Source organism: Scyliorhinus torazame, chromosome 3 (assembly GCF_047496885.1).
Source record: "Scyliorhinus torazame isolate Kashiwa2021f chromosome 3, sScyTor2.1, whole genome shotgun sequence".
NCBI lineage: Eukaryota > Metazoa > Chordata > Chondrichthyes > Carcharhiniformes > Scyliorhinidae > Scyliorhinus > Scyliorhinus torazame.
The window spans coordinates 141,029,765-141,050,561 of NC_092709.1; the positions used below are offsets into that span (position 1 = coordinate 141,029,765).

At 46.8% G+C, this 20,797-nt stretch overlaps 1 protein-coding gene across 2 annotated transcripts in view; it reads left to right on the forward strand.

Annotated features, from left to right (window-relative positions):
- The window catches only part of LOC140408708 (AF4/FMR2 family member 4-like), a 249,897-nt gene that overhangs the window by 141,555 nt on the left and 87,545 nt on the right, over positions 1 to 20,797 (forward strand). For both annotated transcript variants that reach the window (XM_072496296.1, XM_072496295.1), the window contains exons 5-6: positions 17,347 to 17,433; positions 17,675 to 17,711. In XM_072496296.1, coding sequence (XP_072352397.1) covers positions 17,347 to 17,433; positions 17,675 to 17,711 — 124 coding nt within the window. The remainder of the gene's footprint in view (positions 1 to 17,346; positions 17,434 to 17,674; positions 17,712 to 20,797) is intronic.

Here is a 20,797-nt window from a genome sequence, read left to right on the forward strand (position 1 = left end):
AGGCCTTGAATGCCTCATTCACTTTCCCCGCACTCCGTACCATACTTCCCCTGCCATCCTTGACTCCACCTATTTCCCTCGCTGCCATTCTCTTACGGAGCTGATGTGCCAGCATCCGACTCGCCTTCTCCCCGTATTCATATATCGCCCACTGTGCCTCTGCCTTCCCTGTGGTCAACAGGTCGAACTCCGTCTGGAGACTTCATCTCTCCCTGATTAGTCCCTCATCAGGGGCCTCTGCATATCTCCTGTCCACCCTTAAAATCTCCCCCATATCTCCCTTTCCCTGCCCTCGCTCTTCACCCTATGAGCCCTGATGGAGATTAACTCTCCCCTGACCAGCGCCTCCCACACTACTCCCACCTGCACCTCCCTGTTGTCGTTGGCCTCCAGATACCTTTCAATGCACCCCCGCACCCTCCCACACACTTCCTCGTCTGCCAGCAGTCCCACATCCAACCGCCACAACGGGCATTGGTCCCTCTCCTCCCCCAGCTCTAGCTCCACCCAATGCGGGGCATGGTCTGAAATGGCTATGGCCGAATACTCCATTCCCTCCACTTTCGGGATCAATGCCCCCCCCAAATCTGGTCCATAAACCCCCATAGCACCTTGGCCGCAACCGTCTCTTCCCGGTCCTAGATCTGGAACGATCTAATGCTGGGTCTAACAGTGTTAAAATCCCCACCCATTATCAAGCTCCCTTCCTCCAAGTCTGGAATACGCCCCAACGTCCGTTCATGAATCCAGCTCATCCCAGTTCGGGGCATATACATTCACCAGTACCACCTCCGTCCCCTGCAACCTACCGCTCACCATCGCGTATCGACCTCCATTGTCCGCTACTATGTTCTTGGCCTCAAACGACACCCGCTTCCCCACCAATATTGCCACCCCTTTATTCTTCGCATCCAGCCCCGAATGGAACACCTGTCCTAACCATCCCTTCCTTAACCTGACCTGATCTGCCACCTTCAGATGTGTCTCCTGAAGCATGACCATGTCTGCCTCCAGCCCTTTAGGTGCGCGAACACTCGGGCCCTCTTAACCGGCCCATTTAGGCCTCTCACATTCCACGTGGTCAGCCGGATTGGGGGGCTCTTCCCCCACCCCCCCGCCGACTAGCCATCTCCTATCTTAGGCCAGTCCCGTGCCCGCGCCTCCCGCACCCTCCAGTCCCCCAGGCGGGGAACCCCCGTCCCGACCACCTCTTCCATTTTCAGTTCCCCCTCGGACAGTGCATCAGCAACCCTATTGTCCCCCCCCCCCCCCTCCCTTCCCGCTAGATCCGCATCTCGCACTTTTGCTCCCGCCATATTACTTCCGTGAGTCAGCTGACTTCTGCTGACCCCGGCTTCCCCCGCCTTCCCGTTGATCTCCCCCGTGTGGGAGTCTCTCCTCCTCCTTGCCTTCCTCCATTTCCCCCCCCCCCCTTTTTAGCGCGGGAAAAAGCCCGGGCTTTCCTGAGCCAGCCCCGCCCCCTATGGCGCAGCTCCTGTTGCGGCCATTATCCCAGTTCCCTCATCCCCGAATCTCGCCTCCCTCCAGCACCGACGCCCACATTCCCCATCATCTCGTCTACAGAAAAGAAAAAAAAGAAAAGGGGAATTTTAACCAGAACTCTACCCACATCCCCATCCATCGTCCCACCCATGAAGTAATCTTTACCCATATTTACAACCCCGTATACAGCCAACATCTCCCCCCCCCACAACCACATCCCCTCATTTCGAGTCCAATTTTTCCGTCTGAATAAAGGTCCAAACCTCTTGCGTTTCAAAATAATGGTGTCGGTCCTGATAAGTAACCCACAGTCGCGCAGGCTGCAGCATGCCGAACCTGACTCTTTTTTTGTGCAGCACCGCCTTGCCCCGGGTGAAGACAGCTCTCCTCCTTGCCACCTCCGCGCTCCAATCCTGGTAAACACGGATCACCGCATTCTCCCATCTACTGCTCCGCACCTTCTTGGCCCATCTCAGAACACTTTCTTTGTCCGCGAAGCGATGGAACCTTGCCACTATCGCCCTTGACGGCTCATCAGCCTTGGGTCTCCTCGCCAGGACCCGGTGAGCCCCTTCCAGCTCCAGGGGGCTCGGAGAGGCCTCCGCACCCATCAGCGAATGGAGCATCATACTCACATATGCCCCAGCATCAGCTCCCTCCACTCCTTCGGGGAGACCCAGAATCCGGAGATTCTTCCTCCTCGACCTGTTCTCCAGGACCTCGATTCTATTCTCTCGGCCCACCTCCTGTGCACTGCCTCGTGCGCCTCCATTTTTACCGCCAGGACCTCGTCCTCGTTCGTTTTATTTCTCACCTCGCGAAGCTCCACCGCCTGGGCCTTCTGTGTCTCCTTCAGCCCCTCGATCGCCAACAGCATTGGCGCCAGCACCTCCTTTTTGAGCTCCTCCACACAGCGCTTAAGGAACTCCTGCTGGTCTGGCCCCCATGCTGCTCCATCTCCGCCCTCCGCCATCTTGCTTTTTCCCCCTCGTTTTTGCCGCTGCTCCAGAGCCTCTATTCCCGCCGCTCCACCGCTAATCTCGGGCATACAACGTAAGGGGGGGGACCTTACTTCACCTTCCCACACGGATTAAATCAAAAGGGTTCCGTTGGGGCTCCTCTGGAGAGCCCAAAAGTCCGTTATCGCGGGAGCTGCCGAAATTTGCGGCTTAGCTCTGCATCGCCGCAACCGGATGTGCCATCTAAATACTTTTTTAAACGTTGTAAGGGTTCTCGCCTCTGCCACTCTTCCAGCCAGTGAGTTCTAGATTCCCACTACTCTCTAGGTGAAAAGGTTCCCCCTGAAATCCCCTCTAAATCTGCCCCTTACCCTAAATCTATGCCCCCTAGTTATTGACCCCTCTACTAAGGGTAAAGGTTTCTTCCTATCTATGTCCCTCATAATTTTTTTTTATAAAACATTTTATTAAGGCATTTATGATTTTATAACAAACAGTACAAATGCACACACAGTTCAGTGCATAACACATCCCTCCATCTCCCATTGTTCCTGTCTTCTCTCAACAAAATAGCCTAACTCCCCCCTACTCCTAAACGCCCCCCCCCCCATATCTTATTGAATCTGCTGACAATTTAGTTTTCTCCGAAGAAGACGATAAATGGCCGCCACCTCCAGACGAACCCTAAAGTTGACCCTCTCAGGGCGAACTTGATTTTCTCAAAGTCTGAGAAACCCAGCCATGTTGCTAACCCAAATCCCTGATTTTAGAGGCTTCGAGCCCCTCCAGGCTAATAAGATCCATCTCCGGGCTACTAAGGAGTCAAAGGTCAAAACTTCAACCTCTCTCGCCCCCTCGACTCCTGGATCTTCCGACACTCCGAAAATCGTCACTTCTGGACTCGGCGCCACCCTTGTTTTTAGTACCGTGGACATGACATCCGCAAATCCCTGCCAGTATCCCCTAAGCTTCGGGCATTGCCAAAACATATGGACATGGTTTGCTGGCCCTCCCGCACACCTCTCTCACTAGTCCTCTATCCCAAAAAACTTGCTCATCCGGGCCACCGTCACGTGTGCCCGGTGAACCACCTTGAATTGTATCAGGCTGAGCCTGGCACATGATGAGGACGTGTTGACTCTGCTCAGAGCATCCTCCCACAGACCCGCCTCTACTTCCCCTCCCAGCTCATCTTCCCATTTACACTTTAGCTCACCTATCTGAGTTTCCTGCCACTCCATGAATTGTTTATAGATATCCGAACCTTCCCCTCCCCCACCCCTGGTTTAGAAACTACCTTGTCCTGTATACCCTGTGGCAGTAGAAGCGGAAAGGTCGCAACCTGCCTTCGCACAAAATCCCTTATCTGCAGTTATCGAAACCCATTCCCTCCCGGCAATTCAAACACCTCCTCCAAATCCTCTACACTTGGAAAGCTGACATCAATAAATAGATCCCCCATCCTCTCAATCCCTGCTCTCTGCCACCTCCGAAACCCCCCATCTAGCCTCCCCGGGCCAAACCAGTGATTATCACAAATTGGAGCCCACACCAACTCCACTCCCATGTGCTTCCGCCACTGCCCCCAGACTCTCGGGGCTGCCACCACCACCGGGCTTGTGGAGTACCGGGCCGGCGAGAACGGCAGAGGAGCCGTTACCAATGTCCCCAAACTTGTGCCCTTGCATGATGCCACCTCTATTCGCTCCCACACCGACTCCACCCCCACTGCCCATTTCTGATCATGGCTTTATTTGCTGCCCAGTAGTAATTACTAAAGTTCGACAGCGCCAGCCCCCCCCCCCCCCCCCCCCCCCCCAAGCAGAAACCTCGGGAGGATCGTAACTTTTATGGTTTGTACCCTCCCCACCAGTGACAGCTGGAGTATGTCCCACCTCTGACAGTCCTCCTTCATTTGCTTAACTAGCCGGGTCAAATTTAATTTATGTAACCGCTCCCATCCCTGTGCCACCTAAATTCCCAAATTACGGAAACTCCCACCACTTTAAACGGCAGCTCCCCCAGTCTCCTCTCCTGCCCCTTGCCTGGATCACTTTTGCCCTTATTCAATTTGTAGCCTGAGAACCGGCCAAATTCCCCTACGATCCGCATAATCTCCCCCATCCCCCCTAACGGGTCAGAAATGTATCGGAAGCACGGTGGCACAGTGGGTTAGCCCTGTTGCCTCATGGCTCCGAGGTTCGATCCCGGCACTGGGTCACTGTCCGTGTGGAGTTTGCACATTCTCCCTGTGTTTGCGTGGGTTTTGCCCCACAACCCAAAAGATGTGCAGGCTAGGTGGATTGGCTATGCTAAATTGCCCCTTAATTAGAAAAACTGAATTGGGTACTCTAAATTTATTTAAAAAAAGAAATGTATAGGAGTAGGTTGTCTGCATATAATGAGACCCTGTGTTAAACCACCCCTCCCCCCGATCCCCTTCCAGTCCTTTGAAACTCTCAGCGCCATCGCCAATGGTTCTCTGGCCAAGGCAAACAAAAGGTTGGGAGAGCGAACATCCTGGCCTTGTCCCTTGGTGCAATTTAAAGTAGTCCGAACTCAGCCGATTCGTCCGCACACTCACCACCGGTGCCTGGTACAGCAACCGAACCCAGTCAATAAAGCCTCGCCTAAACCCAAACCGTCCCAGGACCTCCCACAAATAATTCCATTCCACACGGTCGGCTTTTCCGCATTCATAGTGACCACTACCTCCACCTCCATCCCCTCGGAGGGCATCATGATCACATTTAGGAGCCTTTTAATGTTGGCCGTTAGCTGCCTGCCTTTAACAAACCCCGTCTGGTCTTCCCCGGAACACAGGTGTGTCTCTTGTAGCATTGCCACGTCCGTCTTCAACCTCCTCAAATGCACCAACATGCGAGCCATCTTGACCGGCCCAATCAGCCCCCTCACGTTCCGAGTGATCAGCCTGGTCGCACCCCCCCACACCCACCCCCCACACCCACCCACCAATCAACCATCGCCCTTCTAAGGCCAGCCTCCAGCTCGCGTCCTGCACCTCCTCAGGCCCGCCCTCTAGCGCCCACCATCCTCGACCTCCAATTTGTTTCCCAACGCCAGTCCCTCCCCTCTCAGCAGAACAATTCCCCCCCCCCCCCCCCATCCCCTCCACTAACAAAACAACAATCCCAACCCCCCATGTCAAACTGGTCACCTGCTCGCCCTCCACTGCGCTTCCGTGAGCTAGCACACCTAGTTAGCCTGATAGCCTCTGCCCATGGCGCCAAGCATCCTACCCATCCCCCCCCAAACCCCGCCGCTCGAACATACATATGTAAAATATCACTATCACAATCCCCAACCAACAGAGAGAAAATACCACCCACCATCCCCCCCACAAGAATAAAGTTAACCCCCACACAAAACTGAGCAACTGCCCAGAAAATTGGTACAAACCACTACATACAGAGCTCAAAACAAAAATAAATTACTTGCCCCCAAGTTCAATGTCCTCGATCACCTGCCGGTCTCCTGTCCTTGACAAAGGTCATCGCCTCACCCGGCGATCCAAAGTAATGTGATTGGCCCTCGTAAGTGACCCACAAACGAGCTGGGTACAACATGCCGAACTTCACCCCCTTCTTGAAGAGGGCCAATTTAACCTTGTTAAAGCTCCCTCTTTTGGCCAGTTCCACACCCAAGTCCTGGTAAATGCGCAGCTCGTTGTCTTCCCATTTGCAGCTCCTCGTCTGCCTGGCCCACCTCAAGATCTGTTACTTATCCAGGAACCGGTGCATTCGCACCACCAACGGCTCGGCGGCTCATTCACCCGCGGCTTCTTTGCAAGCGCTCTGTGTGTCCTGTCCACTTCCAGGGGTCGAGCAAACGCACCTTCACCAAACAGCTTCTCAAACATACGTGCCACGCATGCCCATGCGTCCGATCCCTCCATGCCCTCCGGGAGGCCAACGATCCTCAAATTCTGCCTGTGCGACCTGTTCTCCAAATCCTCAACCTTTTCCTGCAGCCTTTTCTGATGGTCCCTCATCAGATCCATCTCCATTGCCATTGCAGTTAGCTGAAACTCGTGCTCAACCTGCTTCTCTTCCACCTTCTGGATCGCCAGTCCCTGGGCTTCCAACCTTTGCTCCACCCGATCAATCCCCGTCTTAATCGGGGCCAGGTACTCACGTCTTTGCTTGGCGAAATTCTCCTGGAGGGATTTCACCAGCTGCTCCATTGACCACTGGGCTGGCAATCCCAGCTCCTAAACCTCCGCCAGGTTTTCCTGTGCTGCAGGATCCACTCTCCTCTTTGCCCAACAGTCTGTTCTTTGCAGACCACTTCTTGTCCACGACTCCATAAAGTGGTGGGAATTCCTCTTCTCTGCCTCAACAGTCTCCAATTTTACCGGTTAAATCCGCACGTTAGCACAGTGGTTAGCACAGTTGCTTCAGAGCTCCAAGGTCCCAGGTTCGATTTCCAGCTTGGGTCACTGCCTATGCAGAGTCTGCACGTTCTCCCCGTGTCTGCGTGGGTTTCCTCCGAGTGCTCCGGTTTCCTCCCACAGTCCAAGGATGTGCTGGTTAGGTGAATTGGCCATGATAAATTGCCCTTGGTGTCCAAAAAGCGTTAGGTGGGGTTACTGGGTTACAAGGATAGGGTGGACGCGTGGGCTTAAGTAGGATGCTCTTTCCAAGGTCGGTGCAGACTCGTTGGCCCGAATGGCACTGTAAATTCCATGATTCTACGATAAATCGGGGCAAAGGTCCCAAAAGTCCACCACGAGCGGGAGCTACCAAATAAGAAACTTCTCACTCCATGGCCACCACCGGAGGTCGTCCCTCATAATTTTGTACACCTCAATCCGGTTCCTTCTCCGCCTTCTCAGATCTAAGGAAAACACCCCCAGCCTAACCAGCCTCTCTTCATAGTTGAAACGCTCCAGCCCAGGCAACATCCTGGTGAATCGCCTCTGCACCCTTTATAGTGCAATCACATCCTTCCTATGGTGTGGCGACCAGAACTACACACACTAGTTCTGTAGAACCACACTGTAGACACAGCTAGAGTACCAACATTTTATACAGCTTCATCATAACCTCCCTGCTCTTGTTCTATGCCTTGGCAAATAAAGGCAAACACCCCATATGCCTTTTTTGAAATAAATTTAGAATACCCAATTATTTTTTTCCAATTAAGGGGCAATTTAGCGTGGCCAATTCACTTACCCTGCACATCTTTGGGTTGTGGGGGTGAAACCCACGCAGACACTGGGAGAATGTGAAACTCCACACGGGCATCCCATATGTCTTAACCACCTTATTTAATATAATCTTCATTCGTGTCACAAGTAGGCTTATGTGAAGTTACAGTGAAAATCCTCTAGTCGCCACACTCCGGCATCTGTTCGGGTACATGAGCATGTCTTTCGGGACTTGTGGGAGGAAACCAGAGCACCCGGAGGAAACCCACGCAGACATGGGGAGAACTTGCAGACTCCGCACAGATAGTGACTCAAACCGGGAATCAAATCCGGGTCCCCACCTGTCCTGTAACATTCGGGATCTTTGGACCCTCTGGTCCTCTACTCCCGAGAGTCCTACCATTCATTGTGTATCCTTGCCTTGTCAGTCCTCCCAAAATGCATCACCTCACTTTTCAGGGTTAAATTCCAATTGCCACTGTTCTGCCCACCTGACCATCCTGTCTCCATTTTCCTGTATTCTAAGGCTTTCCTCCTTGCTATTTACCACACCACCATTTCTGTGTAATCTGCAAACTTACTGATCATGCCTTCCACGTTCACATCTAGATCATTAATGTACACTACAAACAACAAGGGACCCAGCACCAAACCTTGCCGATGTACACCACTGGACACAGGCTTCCAGTCACAAAAACAACCTTTGACTATCACCCTCTGCCTCCTGCCACAAAGTTACTTTTGGATCCAATTTGGCAAATTACCTTGGATCCCATGGGCTCTTATCTTCTTGATCAGTCTCCCATGCGGGTCTTGTCAAAAGCCTCACTGAAGACTATGTGCACTGCACTGTGCTCATCTAGACACCTAGTCACCGCCTCAAAATATTCAAATTTGTTGGACATGACCTCCCTCTGACAAAGCCATGCTGACTATCCTTGATTAATCCTTGCTTCCCCAGGTGGAGATTAATTTTGTCCCTCAAAATTCTTTCCAATAATTTTCCTTCCACTGATGTTAGGCTCACTGGCCTGTATGCATGAGAAAATAATATGCATTTTGTAGCACTTTATCACATCATTAGGACATCCCAAGCAATTGATTATTTGTGAAATGAGACATTGGCTGGAATTTTCTGAACTTGGTCCTGCCATTTCAACAGAGATTATATGGATTTGGAACCCACTGACTCAGGCTTTGCCAAGGGCATTAACTTCCCGTTTCTTGGATCTCTGATAATTGTGAAGGGTCGGCAGGATGATGTGCCTAATCTGGCAACAGAAGGATTTCTAATTAAAGGAATGCTGGTATGAGGTAGGATTGACTCAACAGGACATGGATTTTTGAGTTGGGAATGGCGAGGAGAACTGAAAAGGTGGCTCTCCAGTGTGTGCCTCTCTCTCTCTCTCTCTCTCTCTCTCTCATCTGCTGGGAGATGGGAGTGGCTGCAATGAGGTAATATTACCCAATGGGAGGAAGCGGCCAACCTCTCCGACCAAGAAGGCATGGGCAGAAGTGGACAAGGAACCCAGCAGCAGAAATGTAACCTCTTCAACCTGCATACAGTGCACTAAGGAGATACAGGACCACAAGAGGGTGGGAGTGGTGAGTGATATTTAAACCTGAGGTGCCAACCTTGACTCTGACTTTTCCAACATTCACCCTTCCAGAAACTCCTTGGAACAATATACCTTTGCAGCTCCATTCATTCCTCTCTCCAGGCACCTCACACCCCCATCTGAACAGTTAACACTCGTATTTGCCCTCCTCCGAGTGTCCTTTTACACCCATGCCTCACAATCACTGGCCACAAATGTTCCCTTGTTATCTACACAAGCCATGCCATTGCTCAGAAGTCTCTGCTTTCTCTCCTTTCTGGAGAAGAGAACACAAAACATGAGAGCTAGAGATAGTATGAGTAGTTCTCCAAAAACAAGCATTTTATCAGCCACTGGCAATGGATGCCCACTGCTGGGAAGGAGGTCTTGTACCATGAGGCTGCAAAAGGCAACAATCAATGACCTGCGTGGAAACCTGAGCCTCCTCAGACATTGTGCTCAGACAATGAGAGCTGATCCTGTAGACCTGGTGCTGGAGGCTTGTGTGTGTGGGGGTGGGTGGGTCTTGCCTACTTGGAGATGGATCTCTGTATCCATCCCCTCTGCCCATTGGAGTGGCATGTGGCGGAGGGGGAGGCAGCCGGTGCCGGTGCTGCTCCTGGATCTGGTTGTTCTGGAATTGATGTTACTGCTGCTCTTGATCTTCATCAGAGGTGCAGGAGGGAGCAGCATAAGCATTCACATGTCATGGTGAAGGCTGACAGCCTGGCAGAAGGTGACTGAAGTGTAAAACAGGCAATGTGGCTTCCAAGAAGTTGACAGTCACCTGTTCAGCACTGAAAACGCTCTTTGCGAAGGAATGCATTGCGCATCCTTGTCTCAACCTGGCCATGGCTGGAGCTCTTCCGGTTTCATGGCTGGAGCTTTCCGGTTTTCCAGCCTTTCTGCTTCACTCTCACATGTACTCACTCTGTTCACCGTGGCTAGTACTGACAGCTTGAGAAATGGCTCACTCGCTGCTAGAGCCAGAATCCTTGCTTAAAATACATCTTGCATGCATATTGGAATATTTAAATACCTTACCCGGCAGCTGCATGGGCATCCCAACTTGCCTTCAAACCTGCCTGGGTGAAAACCATAATGGAGTAGAATGAAATTGGGACCCCAGCCTTGCTTCTGTTTGGGAATTTCTTCTTTTTCTTCATGGGCTATCCCATGGAATTAAAAATGACTTGTTCCACTCCGGCTCCATGAGTCCCAAAATGGCTGATAAATCTGCAGATTCTGCCACATGCACGACAGGTGGTGCTTCGAGGATCAGGTCAATCGGTGCCAGATTTACAAATAATTGTTACCTGTGCTCTGCCTCGTTTGTGTCAACCAGCCCATAGGATGGAAAGAAAGTAGCATTTATGATTTGTTAAACCTCTGGCATTTAAATTTCTGATGGGTGATATATTGACAGGTTGGGGTAGATGTTACGGAATAGAGTAGGTTAATTAAAATCACTAACTTCTGGGGCAATGAAGATTTTAATGTGTCACAAAAATATCCCTTCCATATCAGTGCTATATTTAGATGAGCCAATTGCCAGTTCGTAGTAGGGATGACTGCCCTATTAATTCAAACTTACTAACAAAAGTTTATATATTTTTTTAAAGGTTTGCCTCTATGACTAGTTCATCAATCATTTTAATTTTGAAATCTCACGTGGTCACATCTCATGCCCATTCAGTTACTTATTCACAATTACACACACACATGCACAGGTAAACATACACTGGGAATGACACACGTATGCACAGGTAAACATACACTGGGAATGCACAACACTTTTATTTAAAAAACACTAGTGCCGTAGCACTGCGTACAAGATTAAAGTTCACGTGTGGCTGTCTGAAACCCCAATTCTGCTTTTGTTATTTTCCCCGAATCCCCAGCCACTAGCTAGTACAATAACCGGACTGTACAATGAATACATGCTGCTCTCACCACCACTTTAATCACTGAAACATTAATCATTAATGTTAGACAAGAGTGTGTGCCTTGAAAGAAACTCTAACTGGTGACTATACCCTGTCGTTGCTGCCTTCCTGAACAGTTGGATGGTGATATTGATGGGGAGGCAGACACAGCAAGATGCACTTCCATCCATCCCAGTGGTTTGATTTGGCAGGTCGGGCCTTGGTCCTCCTCCCACTGGTAGAAAAATTCAGGATCCACCAATAGGAACAGCGTTGTGAGCAAACAATTACAACCCATTCTGCTAAATTGAGGAGGCGATAAACAGTGAGTGCAAAGCAGTTCAATGCAATGGGCTCTCCTAAGACAGTCCAGGAGGAAATATAGCTGGTGGAGAAATCTGAAATCAGCAGGAGCAATCCGAAGGGAGGATTATTTTTTTTGAAATTTGAATTCAATAATAATCTGGAATTAAAGTCTAATGATGACTGTCGATTGTTGGTAAAGACCCATCTGAGTCACTAATGACTGATGTCCTTTAGGAAAGGATATCTGCCATCCTTACCTGGTCTGGCCTACATGTGACTCCAGATGCCGCAATGCGGTTGATTCTTAATTGCCCCCTCGAGCAATGAGGGATGGGCAATAGATGCCGTGCATCCTGTGATGTCCATGTCCCATAAACAATTTTTTTTTTTAATTGAGAAGCCCCCATATGCAGACATATACATAGATACACACTGATTATGGTCAGCAGCAGCAACGGGGGGGGGGGTTCTATTTTATTTTTGTTTGTCTACACTGGGGAATCTGAGGGGGTATATATATATATTTGCTATGTTTGCTTTGTGTTAATTCGGGGTGTTAATTTATTATTTATGTATAGGGGCGGGGGGCACGGGGGTTGTTTATTTTGTTTTGTATTTCATTCTATTGGGTTCCTTTTTCATTTTGTTGCTGATATTTTGTGAAAACTTCAAATAAAAATTAAAAAAAAAAAAAAAAAAGATACGCACTGATTAACATAAACACATCTGCTAATCACTTCAAATTAATAGTGGAGCGGAAAGGGGTGAACTTGCCCTTTCTCTGTACAATCTTCCTCCACAAATTCTCACTATTAGGTGACCGGCCCAGAGCAGCTGGCCTCTCTGTGCAGTTTGGCTCTATTTCCAGCTTCTGCCATGGGAAAGATTCATGGGAAGCTTGATAGCTGGAGAGACAGGCCAATTGAAGGCTGGATTAACCATCAGCACCAGCCAATCAAATATCATATTGGGTGTGATGTGACTTCAATAAGATGTGGAGCAGCCAATAAAAAGACACGTTTCAAGAAATAACCAAGGAGTTTAAAGAGCCAACGAGGAACTGAGAAGAGCGGCTCAGGGGAGTGAACAGTGTTCTTAGGTGATGGGCTGAGCAACTTCATCGTTTTTGGGGTCCCAATGCAGTTTGAGCGGTCTGTGCCGCGACACGGTGTATTTCATTGTAAATCCGCCCCTGAGGTCAATGAATCATTTTCTCCTGTCCCATGCTGTGTTCCCAATTAAGTCTTTCGGTCTTCCCAAATGCGTCGTCATTATATTGATTGGCCACCAGCTGGTGGGAATGTTTGACCGCTTATAGGATCTTTTGAGGACATCCCCAAGTGTTTCCGTTGTCCTCCTAGGAATGTTGCTGCCAAACAAAGTTCTGAGTGCAGCAGTTGTCTGGTGTCAGGCACACGAATAATAGAATGCAGTGCTGATTTGAATGATGAACACCTTGATTCTGGACATGTTGGCTTTGGAGAGGATGCTGATCTTTGTTATCTCCTGTACACACCTAAACCTACCTCCTCCCCTTGCCTGTGAAAATGTCCCCATCGATGTTTTGTAGGTAAATATGGCAGCCACTTTGAGCATAGAAAGGCCCTGCGAACAACAAATGAAATTCTTTCAGTTGGTGCTGCTTGAGGAACAATTGGTAATTTGGACCCTGGGAAAACGTGTGCCTTGAGTGGTGAAATAAGATATTTTGATTTTGCAGCACGATAGCACAAGTGGATAGCACTGTGCTTCACAGTGCCAGGGTCCCAGGTTTGATTCCCCGCTGGGTCACTGTCTGTGCGGAGTATGCACGTTCTCCCCGTGTCTGCGTGGGTTTCCTCCGGGTGCTCCGGTTTCCTCCCACAGTCCAAAGACGTGCAGGTTAGGTGGATTGGCCATGATAAATTGCCCTTAGTGACCAAAAAGGTTAGGAGGGGTTATTGGGTTATGGGGATAGAGTGGAAGTGAGGCTTAAGTGAATCGGTGCAGACTTGATGGGCCGAATGGCCTCCTTCTGCACTATGTTCTATTTTCATTAGACTTCACTCAAGCAGCCAAACCTGCACCAAAGATTGAGTAATCTCTGTTGAGAGAGAAAGGGAGTTGACGTTTCGAGTCCATTGTGCCCTTTCTTTGGAATAGTTTTGTCAAATTGGACTCGACGTTAACTCTCTCTCTCTCTCTCTCTCTCTCTCTCTCTCTCTCTCTCTCTCTCTCTCTCTCCATCGATGCTGCCAGACTTGCTGAGTTTTACCAGCATCAATGTCTGTTTCTATTTCAAAACTCCAGAATCTGCAGTATTTTGCTTTTCACTTAATTGAGTAATTTCTGCTTGAAGTTCCATCCAGTGTGTGCTTGGAAGGGTTCTGTGCTCTATTCCATGCTTTGACTTCACCAAGAGTCGATGGGAATGATTGACCTCTTCAGGGATGCTTTGAGGACATCCATAAAGTTTCTGTTTGAAGTTCCATCCAGTGCAAATCGAGTCCCACAATCTTTTTTTCTTGGTTTTAACAAACACAATCAAACTGGAAACTGACCCTTCACAAAATAACAAACTTGCTCTCAGATGAAATTACACTTATCACGGTGGGTTTTCATTTTTTTTTTAAACTTCGAGGTGACTCAAATGAAGTTATTTTTTTGGTGGTGCAGTGGTTAGCACTGCTGCCTATGGCACTGAGGACCCAGGTTTGGTCCCGGCCCCAGGTCACTGTCCGTGTGGAGTTTGCACATTCTCCCCGTGTCTGCATGGGTTTCACCCCCACAACTCAAAGATGTGCAAGCTAAGTGGATTGGACACGCTAAATTGACTCTTAATTGGGGGGAAAAAAATTATTGGGTACTCTTTTAAAAAAAATTTATGAAGTTTTTTTGGGGGGTAAAGGCACTCGTATACTGCTTAACCCTTGAATGCATTTTTTAAATATTTAACTTGCTAAGAAGCTGACTCCTATTCACCAATTAAATTAGTAAATTGTTTCCCAGTTTTGTAAAGTTATTTTCAGCTATTTTTTGTAAACTAGTTTACCATTCTTGCATATATTAAGATTTTGTAAACACTGGGGAAAATTAAACAATTGCACTCTAAAGCTTTGGTTGATTGCCCTGGGTTGGTGGAAGATTTTAAATTTGTGATTAAGCAAATTAGTTTGAGCCGAAACTCAACCACAAGATCAATTTAGAAAATGAGCACAATTCTGAGCACGCTATGTGGCCAGATTGCCCATTGTGCCCAAACTCTACCCTGAGATCTTTTATACTTGCCTAAACCGGAAGGGTGCTCTTCATTTTCAGTTCACAGCTAAAAGACACAGGCATCAGATGCTAATGTGGTAACTCCTCAAGGAAAAGCAAGGGTTAAATATGTTTTCACAGGAGGCAAAATGGCTGTAGAAGAGCTGTCAGAATACAATTTTGTACTGAAAAGCAATCAATAGTTTACGATGGAGGGCAATGGTTAAAAGCAGATTGTAGACTGGGATCCCCTTTTAATCTTTTTTAAAAATAAATTTAGAATACCCAATTATTTTATTTTCCAATTAAGAGGCAATTTAGCATGGCCAATCCACCTAACCTGCACATGTTTGGGTTGTGGGGGTGAAACCCACGCAGACATGGGGAGAATGTGCAAACTCCACACGGACAGTGATCCAGGGCCGGGATTCGAACCCAGGTCCTCAGCGCCGCAGTCCCAGTGCTATCCACTGCGCCACATGCTGCCCCATCCCTGCTTTTTAAACCTGGACTATTTTCTGTGCAACACAAAGAGACGGTCTGTTTCAGGAAATGGCTAGTTTTTGGTCAGTAAACCTAGGAATTAAGAGCTCAGTAGACCAAATGATCTTGTTCTCGAGAAGCTTACTTTGCTGCTTAAACTTGGTTTGTTTTTGTCTGTGTTAACCATTTATATCCTCTCCACCTTGCTGAATGAAGTGTGCCATAGCTTCAGTACATTAAGTATAATGACTAGCAGTCTAAAAGGTTATGATTTTTCTCCTTTTTGACTCTAGTTTTATGAAAGTGAAGTGGTTAAAACACAAGGTGCCTGTACAAGTCTGACTCTCAGACCCAGAAGCCAATTTAATGACAACTGACCATCTGGAGCCACTTGTTGCTGACCTGGTAACCAATGTAAATTGAATAAGCAACATAACTACTTTGGCTCACTATGAAAAAGGATATATGTAGTCATTGAATTTTGGTAGAAGATGCAGATATATGACGCCAATTTAAAAAAAAAAAAAACATTTCCCAGGATGTAGGTGATGGTGTTCAATTCTTTGTACTAGCTGATCTTTTAAACTTGTGGCTTCCTAGATACTAAAGGACGTTAGCAATTTTAATGATCTGAAAGCTTTCATGGTTATTTTTGAGCTGGTAGCTCAGAACTAATTTTCACTTCTCACTCTGGTAGGATTTGAACTCGTGACCTTGGGTTTCTAGTTCAGTGTCATATCTATTAGGTTGCAATGCACATTGATGCAATTATGACTTTTGAAGATTATATAAAATGGGCGATATTAATTCAGCTGCTGCTTTCCTAAATCTCATTTCCATTGACTTCAATGATGCATAAATAACTAACTTTAATATTATGGGAGACAAAGTTTGTACAGATTGCTTCACTAATAATGTAATTTTGCACATTGTTGACATTCTGCAGCTGCTTCTGGATTTCAAGTGTGATCTGCTGATCTAAAATAATTTTGTAAACTTCAATAAGAACATAATAACCAGGAGTAGGAGTAGGCAATTCAGCCCCTCGAGCTTGCTCCGCCATTCAATACGATCATGGCTGATCTACTCTCAGCCTCAACTCCACTTTCCTGCCAGTTCTCCATAACCCTTCAACCCATTAAGAATTAAAAATTTGTCTGTCTCCTTAAATTTACAATCTATCTCCTTAAATTTACGATGATTTATCCAATGATTTATCCTCTAACCTTGAATTAAACATCCAAAGTAAAATGGAGAAGTGGGTAGTTAATGCTCACAATTTGACTGAAGCAACTTTACATTAAGAAGGGTAAACGATATTCCTGTTTCTTTCTAATTTTCTGTCTAGCTTTCTTTATAACATTTAAACATTCCACCATTGTATTTGTCTATTTTTTTCATTGACCGTATGCAGACAGTCACTAGGTAGTACAAAACTTGAATATTTCTGAAAAGAGTGATATGTTGACAAAGCTTCTTTGTCATGCACTCATAACAACAAATACAAGAATGCCTCTGATTAGCCACGGCATTGCCTTGGAGAAAGGCGGGGAACAATCGGCTCCCCAAGCTCCTGGGTCATTCAAAATGAATGCATCAATCAATCGGCATCAACTTGTCAACCAATCAGCACCCTTTCTCTTGCAGTATAAATTGTTGTGATCATTTGAAATTTGGTATTCTTGTGTTTGTCCTGAGTTTATACTTCAGCAACATGTCTCTTTTCAGCAACATTCACTAACTACCTGTTGCTGTGCAATATTGCCACCAGTTTCTAAACATGCCACACCTGATAGACGGAGGAGGGGTACATCGCAGCCTGCCAACAGGCCTCTGCCAGACCACTCTTAGCCAGCCACGAATGCTTATGTGACTCATGAGTACTCTCACCCTGTCTTTCTGTCCTCTGCATGTGAACATGCAGTTCCTGTGGAGTTTAATAAAATTCCCCTTCACTGTTGCTTTGTTTTGTCTGGAATCTTAATTAATTCCTGATTCCGTTATAAAAAAGCTTCCATTATGACACGGTCCCATGTCTATATTATTTGCATATTTACCTTGCATTGCAGCTTCTAACGTCAGATTGACTTCTGTTACTTGGGTTTTCCCTCAAATTATGAGATGAGAATAATCTCATTGTTGACTTGTTTTGGATGTCTTGACAGGAAATGACGCAATCATGGCCACCTCCTCTGACTGCCATCCAAACACCTAGTACAACAGAATCATCCAAATTTCCTTTTCAAAACAAGGTGCGTAAATAATATCAAGCAGGTAAATAGAACTAATGCACAGCGTTTCATGTGAAATTGTGTTTGTTGGAATTATTTTAATTTAATATTTTCCTAAATTTTATTAAATGTGCTTTTGAGGAAAATTGTTTTTGGTGCAGAGAAACTTGACCTGTGCAAACATTTTAAAATAATTTCAGACTTGAATTAAAATGTGAAGCGCATAACCTAACATACTAAGAGGTATTTTCTTTGTATCTAGGACACCCAGCATGTCCCTTCTGGTTTTGTAGGACACAGTGAGTAATAGCTCCAATCTGATTTACTAGTCGTGAATCTCAAAAACATACTGAATTTTTTATTTTTGTTCTTTACAGGTCCATTTCTTAGTTTTATATTTTGGAACGATTTTATCATGGCGCAGTATAATCTAATTAAAATGTTAGTTGCAAATGCTGGAGTTTGTTAACAGTGGACATGTTCTCATGGTAAGACTGTTCACATCGGCAGAAAATTCTTAAATCTGACTTCATTTGGTGTGATTGAGTGGAATAACATTTCTACCTCAATTAGATTAAAACCCTTTTCTAAAAGCATCTGCACTCTTAGCCCACACGTAATATAAACAATAAAAATAAGGGAATGGTGTGGGTGCTGTAGGCTTTCCAGGTTTCTAGCATCTAGATACACAGTTCCCAAACTGAAAAGTTACTCCCACCCCCTTTGGGTGCTTCTCCAGGTTACCAGGAATGAGAGCCATCGAGGAAGATACTTTCTGGGTAATCTCAGCACAGCCCACGGGACGTTTGAATCCCAGTGAAGTGAAGGTAGCCCTGGCAAGAGCTGCGTTTGGCCAACTGTTATCAGTTGTTATGCACCAAGAATCACTTTGGTTGCAACGATCAGAGCTCCTGGTGCATAGTGGCACATTATTGTTGCACCAGACGCAGCTCTCATGGGTCCAAAGTCTACATCTAAAAGTTAGCAGGGACTCAAACTCAAACCTACCAGGCTTTGCTGAGGTAGCTCCATAGTATTTCTCCTCTGGCTATGCAAGGCTGGTCATTGGAGTGAATCATAGAATTTACAGTGCAGAAGGAGGCCACCCAGCCCATCGGGTCCGCACTGGCCCCTGGAAAGAGCACCCCACCCAAGCCCACACCTCCACCCCATCCCAGCAACCCAACCCCACCTTTTTGGACACGAGGGGCAATTTAGCATGGCCAACCCACTTGGCCTGCACACCTTTGGACTGTTGGAGGAAACCCGCGCAGACACGGGGAGAACGTGCAGACTCCGCACAGGCCGTGACCCAAGCCGGGAATCGAACCTGAGACCCTGGAGCTGTGAAGCAACTGTGCTAACCACTGTGCTACCGTGCTGCCCCAGGGGACATAAGATTTATCATGAAAGCATAAATCTTTGAAGCAGTTAGGAATTTGGGGCACATTAACCCTGCATGCCTCAAATGACACCCCGCCAGCTCTTGACTTTAGCTTCTGTTCTAGTCACTGTACATAGCCAAATCTGCAAAACGTAGCTCATCATTTTGTTGGCTTAAAAATGTGTATTAAAATAAACACATGGGTACAAATATAATGTGATATTTGTGGAGACACTTTTTTAATACAAGCCTTTAAGCTCACACCGAGAAGAACAAAGTTATAAGTACCACGAAAAAAGGTCAACAGCAACCAGATAAAGGTTGCGATGACCACATACATTTATCTTTGAGCACACCAGTGTTTATTGCTGCAGGAACTTGGACTTTTCTAAATCCACTTGGATTATACTGCCAGTCCGGAATCGAATCACCGAAATATTTTTTGTTCAGCTCCTGACCCCCACTATAAAAGAGGCATTAACCTATTTAAATCGCCCTTTGATTCAATGTTGACTAGCCACAATTTTAAGTTGGGCTGTTGGCTGAGGTCTATTTTACAGAATTAAAGCGTCAGCAATGTTCAGTCAATGGCTCCTCATCTAATGTGGAGTTGTCACAACAATCCAGATTTTTCTATTGAAGTGAAGTAAAAGCCATTCTGATATCGGGCTTCTTTATTCATAACATGTTAACGTGAAGTTATTGCATCAATACCATGCTAATATCTTATTTCTAACTGGTTTTCTTGGCGTGTGCATATTGTTATCGATAAAGTTTGCACATGTTCCAATTAACAATAATTTACAAGATGCATGGAAGCTCTGCCTTGGCTTATAGAAAGACTTGCATTTATATTATGTCTTTTATTAGTATATGTGCTGCAAAAGCGAGCACTATTATGCCTTTTATAACCTCCATATGTTCCAAAGTGCTTTACAGCGAAAGAAGTACTTTTGAAGTATAGTTACTGTTGTAATGTTAGTTATATTGTACCTCAGGAAGTGTAAACTAATAACCAATATTTGCTTGTAACTCCTTTGAAATGAGTATAACTGAAAAAAGACACATTTAACCTTTTCGGCTTCATAGAATAGAATTTACAGTGCAGAAGGAGGCCCTTTGGCCCATCGAGTCTGCACCGGCCCTTGGAAAGAGCACCCCACTTAAGCCTATCCCATCCCCGTTACCCAGTAGCCCCGCCTAACCTTTTTTGGACAATTTGATCATGGCCAATATACCTAATATGCACATCTTTGGACTGTGGGAGGAAACCGGAGCACCCGGAGGAAACCCATGCAGACACTGGGAGAACGGGCAGACTCTGCACAGACAGTGACCCAAGCCGGGAATCGAACCAGGGACCCTGGAGCTGTGAAGCAACTGTGCTAATCACTGTGCTACCATGCTACCAGTCTTACACTTATCAGGACATTTGCAAGAATACCGAATGTAAAGGGAACAGTAATTTATACATCATGAGAAGAGAGTGCTGCTTGGGTGGCAAGTTCCCGTGCCAGCCTCCCCGAACAGGCGCCGGAATGTGGCGACTAGGGGCTTTTCACAGTAACTTCATTTGAAGCCTACTTGTGACAAGCTATTTTCATTTCATTTCCGTTCATTTCAAGTGATTAGTAGAGGCATTGTCATGGAGAATGGATCACGAGGATACAGGGTAGACCATTTAGGACAGAGATTAGGAGAAAGTTCTTCACTAGAGAGTGGGTTGGCCTCTGGAATTTGCTGCCATAGAAAGCAGTTAAGGCAAAACAATGTTTTCAAGTAGCAGTTAGATATAGCACTTGGGGCAAAGTGGATCAAAGGACATGGAGGGGAAGGAAGAGGTCAGGCTGTTTGAGTGGGATGATGAGCCATGGTCAGACGGCCTCCTCCTGCTACTATTTTCTGTGTTAAATGATAACATAGCAGCAAACTGTCAGTCTTGTTTAAATTCAAACCAAGCAGGTTGAATCTGGTCAAGACATTGCCCTGGGGAATGAACCA